The sequence below is a fragment of the Berghia stephanieae genome, unplaced genomic scaffold (genome assembly GCF_034508935.2).
Source record: "Berghia stephanieae isolate SIO BIC M18660-M18661 unplaced genomic scaffold, UCSD_Bste_1.3 scaffold899, whole genome shotgun sequence".
In the NCBI taxonomy this organism is placed as follows: Eukaryota; Metazoa; Mollusca; class Gastropoda; order Nudibranchia; family Aeolidiidae; genus Berghia; species Berghia stephanieae.
In genome coordinates this window covers 5001-14579 of record NW_027629542.1, presented here as the reverse complement: position 1 = coordinate 14579, position 9579 = coordinate 5001, and the positions used below count along the sequence as shown (strand labels likewise).

General features: G+C 39.2%; 1 protein-coding gene across 1 annotated transcript in view; it reads right to left on the bottom strand.

Annotated features, from left to right (window-relative positions):
• Positions 1-859: 859 nt before the first annotated feature.
• Positions 860-9579, bottom strand: part of LOC144962344 (uncharacterized) — a gene marked incomplete at its 5' end in the record, with an annotated part of 11646 nt that continues 2926 nt past the window's right edge. Inside the window, 2 exons of the mRNA XM_078895238.1 lie at positions 860-914; positions 3508-3682. Of these exons, the coding sequence (XP_078751364.1) occupies positions 860-914; positions 3508-3682 (230 nt within the window). The remainder of the gene's footprint in view (positions 915-3507; positions 3683-9579) is intronic.

Sequence of the window (9579 nt, the reverse complement as noted above, 5' to 3'; positions counted from 1 at the left end):
GAGTTTTGAAAGATGAGGTCAAATGTCCCGGTTTTGAGAGTTTTGAACCAGATGAGGGTCCAAATGTCCCAGTTTGAGAGTTTTAAAAGATGAGGGTCAAATGTCCCAGTTTTGAGAGTTTTGAAAAGATGAGGGTCAAATGTCCCAGTTTTGAGAGTTTTGACCAGATGAGGGTCAAAAGTCCCAGGTTTGAGAGTTTTGACCAGATGAGGGTCAAATGTCCCAGGTTTGAGAGTTTTGAAAGATGAGGGTCAATGTCCCAGTTTTGAGAGTTTATGACCAATGAGGGTCAAAGTCCCAGGTTTGAAGTTTTGCCAGATGAGGGTCAAATGTCCCAGTTTGAGAGTTTTTGACCAGATGAGGTCAATGTCCCAGGTTTGAGAGTTTTTGACCAGATGAGGGTCAAATGTCCCAGTTTTGAGAGTTTATGACAAGAAGAGGGTCAATGTCCCAGTTTTGAGAGTTTTTGACCAGAATGAGGGTCAAATGTCCCAGGTTTGAGAGTTTATGACCGGATGAGGGTCAAATGTCCCATTTTGAGAGTTTATGACCAGATGATGGTCAATAAATGTCCCGGCTTGAAAGTATTTTTTTTTTTTTTTGTTTTTGTTTTTTTTTGACAAGATGAGGGCCATTTTAATCGAGCGATATTTGAATGACGAGATTTTCTGGCCAAAATCTTCAAAAATATGTTTGGCATTTTTTTATTCAGAGTACGGCCAAAACAAAAAAAAAAAAAAAGACAAGGAAAGAATGCTAAAAATGACAACACAACACGTGATCAATGCGACGGCTGACTCACCTCGACTCCTCCACGTAAACCGTCTCCAGGACATTGGCGGCGTACTCCAGGTTTTTCTCATGTCATCCTTGTTGATTCCTCATTTTCCAGTCTCCTGACCAAATTGCGTAATCTAAGGGGGAAAAGGAAAATTTTTTTAGAATCACAAATCTCTAAATAAGTTGGGTAGAGCACTGGCTTCACACGCAAAGGGTCCAAAATCGAGCCCGGGTGCAGTCGAAATTTTTTTTTCTGACCCCCCCCCCCACCCCCTACGTGTCCACTCACAGTGAATAGGAAGCTGAATCTGTCAGATCTGGCGGAATGTACTTTGCGATAAACTAGCGTCCTATCAAACGGATAGCAAGCAATTTCTATTGTCCGTTTCACGCTATAGAACCGGGATAAGCTCCGGCTCCAAGAAGCAATGGCTCTGAAGGATTTTAGGGAATTGCACTGTGACACTGGAGTGTTCAAGAAAATGTATGAAAGAAAGAGAGAGAGAGAGAGAGAGAGAGAGAGAGAGAGAGAGAGAGGGGGGGGGGAGGGAGAGAGAGAGAGAGAAAGAAAGGGAGGGGGGGGTTTAAGAAATAGAGGAAGAGAGAACGAGAGATAGCAAAGCGAGAAAAGGCGAGATAGTGTGTGTGTGTGTGTGTGTGTGTGTGTGTGTTTGTGTGTGTGTGTGTGTGTGAGAGAGAGAGAGAGGAGAAAGAGAAAGGGGGGGGGGGGGAGAGAAATAGAGGAAGAGAGAATGAGAGAGAGGGAAGCAAGAAGAAAATAGCTAATGTGTTGTGTGTTGATGTGTGGTGTGTGTGAGAGAGAGAGAGAGGGGAGAGAGAGAGAGAGGGAGAGAGAGAGAGAGAGAGAGCGAAACGAGTTGAAGAGAGATAGAGAGCGAAACGAGTTAAAGAGAGAAAGAAGAGAAGTACAAGTAGATCGGCAGAATAAGATAAAAATAGAAAATATATAATATCTTAGGTAATAACACGAATGAAATAGGGAACATTTACAGATACCTATCATGTTTCATGTCTGGACCAGGGAAAAAGAAAACTGGACAAACACTGCAAAGATGACTATAACAATCTACTATTGCCATCTCTATTTTGAATCTAAACATCTCTCGCCATCTCTATTGAATCCACACACAGCAGTCTGTGTCGATCTTACGAAGCACGGGATGTTTTTGGGCCATCTTGCCATCTATGTATAGAAGGAACAAGGATGACGTCACTCAGCTCGTTGTTGTTATTTTTACACATCCTCTAAGTGATTAGTTCTCACTACACCATATTATTATCAGTCAGACTATAAACGTTAAACACACTGTTTTGTGTGTTGGTATGTTTAATTTAGCCGTCCGGTGTGGCGTTGTATTTTACCTAAACGCACAGCATCAATGTTTAGTCCGTTCAATAAAGCGATTAAAAATTAACCCACGTTCCATGTTTATGACTATAAATTCAATTAACTTACAATACTCACAACATCCGCCAGCCGGATATAACTCACCGACACACAAAACTATGCAACACGTAAGTCTGCCTAAATGATAGAATTTGGTGACCTTATCACCCAACTGGTGTCGACAAACAACAACAAAGAGTTGAGTGACGTCAATATCGTTTCCTCTATGGTTTCAAAGGTCACGTATTCGAGTATTTATTACCCTGGGCGACGCAAAACTGAGTCCTTGGAAAAGGCCCTTTACTCAATTCGCTGAGAGTAACCATGTGTAAAAACAAGTACCTGACCGTTAACAACGTTGCCTTCGTCTGAATTACGTTAGTTTCTTTCCTTCTATAGATAAAAAAAATAGTCCTTCAGAGCCAATAGGCTCATGGAGCCGGGCGAGTTTTATCCCGGCGTCTATAGCGTGAAACGGACAATAGCAATTGCTTGCTACCCTTTGGATAGGACGCTGGTCTATCGCAACGTACCTACTTTCCGCCAGATCTAAAAGAACCAGCTACCCCTTCAACGCTGGGTGAACGAGGGGTCAGAAAAGAACAAAAAATCTCGATTATACCAGGGATCAAACTTTGCGTGTGAAGCGAGCGCTCTACTAACTGAGCTATCTGGACTCCCCCCCCCCCCCCCCCCCTCTCTCTCTCTCTCTTTCTATAGATAGTATGCGCTTGGCCAAGAAGCTCACAACATTGCCCTCCGGAAGTATAACGGACCAACATACAAAACTATGCGTAACCATTAACTTTTATAGTCTGGATAATAATATAGTTAATCAGAACTACTCAAAAATGCGGATGGCAAAAAAAACAATAACAAAGAACTGAGTGACGTCAACTTCATTCTATCTATAGATAATCCATCAATAAGGCGTCTGATTTCAACAGGCATCATCGTGCGGCTATTGTGTCTAGTGCTATGACATTTGCTTTCGGATCGGAAGGTCCTAGGTTCGAGCCTCCCGCTCCGCGCATAGTTGAGTCCTTGGAAAAGGCTCTCTTTACTCACATTCTCTCACCGTACTCAGATGTAAATTGAGTACCTGGCCGTTAAACAGCGTTGTCTTTGTCCGAAAAATTATAATATCGTCTAACAGGCGTCATGTCCCGTCCTGTATGTTAAATGTTGCTGTTGACCAGGGACCCCTTGTAAAGCGCTTTGAGCATATTCGTGGATATTGCGCTATATAAAGCTCAATTACTAATTACTATCACCCACGATGTCCAAAGTGACCAAAAGTGACTGACTGAGTGACTGACCTTAGAGAGCATGCGTGAAGGGCCTCCGAGGTGTCTGTGGGCGGAAGTTTGTCAATGCCAAGGTCAGCCGTGGCGTAGCTGTCGATGGAGTCCATACTGATACTGCTGGCACGGCTGCTGCTACTTCCGGTCTTGCGCGAATTGGTGCGCCGGAGGACGGTGAGGGAACCTGTGCCTGAAAGGTAAAAAAATATAATAAATTAAATAAATAAATAAATAAATAAATACTTGTAATAAATCTATTCTTGTAAAAAAGTATATGAAATATATAAATTTCCCTTTATTCATCCCATAGGGGAAATTTATATATATATATGGCGCTGGCTTCCGGCGACAACAGACGTGTTGTGAATATTTACCTATTTTCTACACATATTTTTATTCATTTATCATTCAATCGTCGGAATTTAAGCCTAATTTTTATTCAAAATGGATGTGAAGTATATATTGTTCCTGATTTTTATATTTATTAGTATATTTATAAGCATAAATGGTGTTTTAGCCTGTGATTTTACTGCCAAAATAAGCCTATCGATAACTTATACTCCAGAGACTCTCCGATCCCTCCAACCCGTGTCACCCCCACCACCCACTATTGGCACATCGTTTATTAAAGTAAGAAAGAGGGGAGAAAGGGAGGAATAAAAACAAAATTTAACAGACGGCCTTTTCGTCCATTTTTACCCTGTGTAGTGACAGGTAATGTAAGATCACTGAAAAATAAAATTGATGAACTGTTTTCACTGTGTCGTTTTAATAGTGACTATCGTCAAGCCTCCATAATAGCGTTAACAGAGACTTGGCTATCTCCTCACATACCATCATCATGTTTTAATATTGAACAATATTCACTATTTCGAGGAGATCGGACTAATGTAAATAAACGAACTGGGGGTGGGGTGTGCACATATATTAACAACAAATGGTGCCACCCCAATAACTGTCAGATAAAGAAAATGTATTGTGACGATTATATTGAATTTATTACTGTTTCGTCACGACCATATTACCTACCCGGGAATATACTCATGTCATCATCGTCAACGTCTACATTCCACCATCATCAGACAACACCACAGCGAAAAATATTTTGAGGAAAGAAATACAGGACATTCAAATTAAGTCACCCGATGCCGTATTGATGGTCACTGGCGATTTTAACCAATGTAACGATTTTACTCTCCCGGGACTTCATCAATACGTGGACTGCGAGACAAGGGACAAAAAAACATTAGATTTATTCCTGTGTAATATTAAAAATAGTTATAAATGTTTACCCCGTGCCCCATTAGGTTTATCTGACCACTGCATGCTCTTGCTACTCCCCATCTACCGCCCTGTTTTTAAACGTGTAAAACCAGTAAAGAAAAGTGTACAGATCTGGAACGGAAGTGTGTGTGAAGATTTGCGTGGTTGTTTTGAATGCACTGACTGGAATGTTTTTATCGAATCATGTGATAGTGTGGATGAGCTGAATGACTGTGTGAGTGAGTATTTAAAATTCTGTGAACAGCTAGTGTCTTGTAAAAAAAGAAATAAAATATTATCCTAACAACAAGCCTTGGATAACAAAAGATCTAAAACTTTTATTGAACCAAAAGAAAACTCTCTATACTAGTGGAAACAAAAAAGATCTGAAAACAAAACAAAAAGAGATAAAGAGGGTAATATCTAGTTGTAGAGACAAGTACAAAAATAAAATTGAAAAATGCTTTTCTTCTGGGGATATTACGGGACACGTGGCGGGGGCTTAAAACTGCTGTTAACTATAATCCAAAGCCCACGATTATATCAGAAGATATCGAAATTGAAACTTTAAATAAATTTTATTCACGTTTCGACACAGCAAACAAATTTGATATTGAAAATGAAAAAACATAAATTAGACAGGGCTTTGGAAGATGAAATGGCTGTTGAGGTCAGTGAAGAGGAAACGAGATTCGTTTTTCGAAACTAAACGAGAGGAAGGCTGCTGGGCCGGATGGATTGAAAGGAAAACTATTAAAAGCATGTGCCCACCAGCTTTCCCCCATTTATACACATATTTTTAACTGGTCCCTCCAATGCGTTTCAATCCCTGAAATTTGGAAAACTTCGAAAATTATTCCTGTTCCAAAAAAAGAAAACTTGAAACTATGAACGATCTCAGACCTGTTGCACTGACTTCAATAGTCATGAAATCTTTAGAAAAACTTGTTCTTATTAAAATTAGGAATCAGTTTATGCCATTGAGTGATAGTCATCAATTTGCTTACAAACCAGGACGTGGCGTAGAGGATGCCATTTTGCTGTTTACAAACAACATCTACAGGCATCTAGATCACGCTAGGAGCTATTGCAGATTGCTTTTTGCAGATTTTTCTTCAGCGTTCAATACAATGCAACCCCAGTTGGTTGTTCAAAAATTGACTAGTCTGAATTTAAACAAGTATATAATTGCTTGGGTGCTCGAATTTCTTACGGAGAGAGACAATATGTTCAATTAGGGCAGAACAAATCTTCCTGTATAACTACAAATACTGGCGCTCCTCAAGGTTGTGTATTGTCCCCTGTATTATTCACAATATACACGAATGACTGTAGAAGTCAAAACCTGAGTGTACCTTTAATAAAGTTTGCAGATGACACCGCTCTTCAAGGCTCATAACAAATGGCAACGAAGTGGCTTATAGGCAAGAAATTGATAGATTTGTGTCTTGGTGTGATGCCCACCACCTAGAGCTTAACATAAGCAAGACAAAGGAGCTAGTGATTGACTTTAGGAGAGTGAAGGAACCGATAGAACCGTTAAAATTAAAGGACCAATTCGTCCAGCGAGTTCCTCACTACAGATACCTTGGTGTAACGATTGATGACAGGCTCAAGTGGGATGAACACTTGAAAATAATTAGGCATAAGATGTGCAGACGTACATATTTTTATCAAAACTCTCTCAGTTTAGAATAGATAAAACCCTCTGCACATTATTTTATAGAGCAGTAATCGAAAGTGTTTTGTCATTTTGTATAACAGCTTGGGGAGGCAATTGCTTAGCAGTGGAAAGGAACAAAATAAATTCAAATATTAAAAAATCCATTAAACGCTATATAAATGATGTTGACGATGTAGATCTTTTATACGAGAAATTTTGTATAAATAAAATAACTAAAATATTAAATGACCAGTATCATCCACTAAGACCATCAATTATTATGTCAGAAAGAAGTGGTCGCCCTTTCTCTATTTCAACGAAAACAGAGAGACACCGAAAATCTTTTCTGCCGTCCAGTATTAGGCTTTATAACAACAAGCAATAATCATTTTATATAATTATTTCTCATTTTTACTTTTTAAAAATATAAATATTAATTTATTAATTTATTTGTTTTGCAATCTTTTCAATTTTCAATTTATAGTGACAGTTTTAACTATTTTACAGTGTTGAAATTATTCATATTATAAAGCGCAGCTCTGGTTATAGAGCTGCTCCTTTTTTTATATATATACATCCTATTTCCATTGTATTTTTATCTTATGTGTAAATTATAACACGTCTGTACAAAAAATTTCCTTTTTGGGATGCAATAAAGTATTATTATTATTATTTATTTATTATTATTGTTTCTAGGGTCTATTTATTCCGAGGGAAGAATCGAATAACCCAGGCGTCAGCCGCAGTGCAGCGCCGCAAACTGAGCTAGGGCGAGGTGGTGACTAGCTCAAGGCCACACCGCGCAGCGGCGGGTGATCGAACTAGGTACCTTTCTGATACGAAGCAAAGACCATACCGCTGAGCCGCGCTGCCCCCTGTTTGGGGTCAAAACTGTTCCGTACAGTCCATGTTTAATTTTTGCCAACGAGAACAGAACTACTGGCAACCCTACGAATTATAAAACTACTTTTTTTTTACAAAGTGATAACCGAGTGGTGGTCCGGTTAGCTCAATTGGTAGAGCACTCGCTTCGCAAGCAAGGGATTAAAAGGAATTTGATCAGATTTCCGAGTTTGTTTTTTAATTTTCCGGTGGGGGAGGGGGGGGGGGGTGTATATAATAGAGCAATCATACAAATAATAACTAAATATATTCAACCGACGTGTACACATATACCGGACTGACATCCGAACCCACTTATGGGACTAGTTTAAAACTGTTGTAACGGACAATATTTTTCTTTTCTTTTGGAGATTTCCATGACAACAATGAGCCCATAAGAATTGGGTTACCAGACCTGCTAATAAGTACACGTCGACTAAAACTAAAACCAACCTTCCTGTTACTACAAAACAATTGGATTATCGATATAATCCATCCCTTTTTCCAGACGATACTTCATCCAATTCTCAAAATAGCCGTCAATCTAATTTATCTCCATATTTGGAATTCATCTGCCCTAAAATACAACTGCCGGTTTGGAAAACATCAATAATAGATTAAAAACGGCCCTCTAGTCAATTACACACAATTCTGACACTCTTGATTTTGGAATCCGGACGTGTTTCCAACCGCTACAAGAGCTAGCGAGTTCGTGTTGGGAACAAAGTTCGAATTTCAAAACGCAAGAGTGTAAGAAATCATTTATTCTACCCCTCAATCCATTCCTATTTCGTCATCTTTCAATAAAAGACATCTTCAAAAGGGAGACCTTCCATAAGCTACTACATCCCAAGTATTTCTTGTTCTAGTAGGGGATTTGGGAGGGGGGGGGGACTTTTTTTAAAAGTCTCCCCCTCCCAAAACCCCTACACTAGAACTTCTAGTAGGGGGTTTGGGAGGGGGTGGGGGGGGGGGGGGGGGTTGAGACTTAAAAAAAAAAGTTCCCCCCCTCCCAAATCCCCTACTAGAACAAGAATACTTGGGATGTAGTAGTTTATGGAAGGCCTCCCAATAAAAGGCATCTTCAAAAACATTTAAATGATACCTCTTTTAAAAGAATCTCATTTTCAGTGAAATTTACGCTTAATAATCTGACGTCACATATTATAATTGTAAACACGATATCATTACGCGTTACTATTTAGGGAGAGGGTTAGAATAAAAAAAAACTTCTTGACTTTTCCTCTGCAATCCGAGTCTAGGAAGGAAATCAACATTTTTGGCGTCCAACGGAAGTGGTTTAAGATTGCGCGGAAACACGAGACGGCATTTCGCGCGAAAAGGAAATTTCCAATTACGAATTTATTTCGGCAAGATAAATAGAGTGTAGAAATGTAGATTGAAAGACAAATGTGTTGTTGGTGTTAGCAAAATAGAGTTTTATTTTGTTAATTTGGGTACAAAGATAGACCAGAGGCGACGTGTACTTATTTCAAGGTCTGATAGCCCAAATGGTTGTTATTATGGGCTCATTGTTGTAATGGAAATAATCTCAAAGCGACGGGTACATATATGCAGGTCTGACATCCAAATGTACTTAGGGGCATAGTTTAACATTGTTGTAATGGACTATATTTTGCGTCATTTTTAAAAGATTTCCATTACAACAATGAGTCCATAAGGAATTGGGTTATCAGACCTGCAAATATGTGCGCGTCGTCTCAAACCAACCCAAAATATTTTTTCTATTACTTAAATCAAGCCCAAAATTTCACTCGGCTATCAGACCTGCTACTATGTACACCTTGACCAGATGATTTACACAATAAGTACTCTCTCTGGATAGACCTATATGGAAATGCGAGATACGTTTTCGTCAATTAGTTGATATCACGATATGTATTCAATTTTGAACGAGTAGTCTATGTATGAAAGGTGACAAAATAAGTAAGAAAAGTACAAGAAAAGAAAAAACATCCCAAAAATCAACTCTCTCTCTCTCTCTCTCTCTCTCTCTCTCTCTCTCTCTCTCTCTCTCTCTCTCTCTCTCTCTCTCTAACATTCACTTTCTAATTCTCACTCTCGATCGCATTCGCTCTCTTTCTTATTTTCTAACGCCCACTCTCAACTGTTTCTCTCTCACTCTCTCTTTCTATCTGTCCATCTATTTATCTATCTTTTTATCTGTCTTTCTGTCTATCAGCCTATCTACCTATCTATTTATCTCCCAATACTTTCCTTATCATCTCTATAACTCTCTCTCTCTCTCTCTCTCTCTC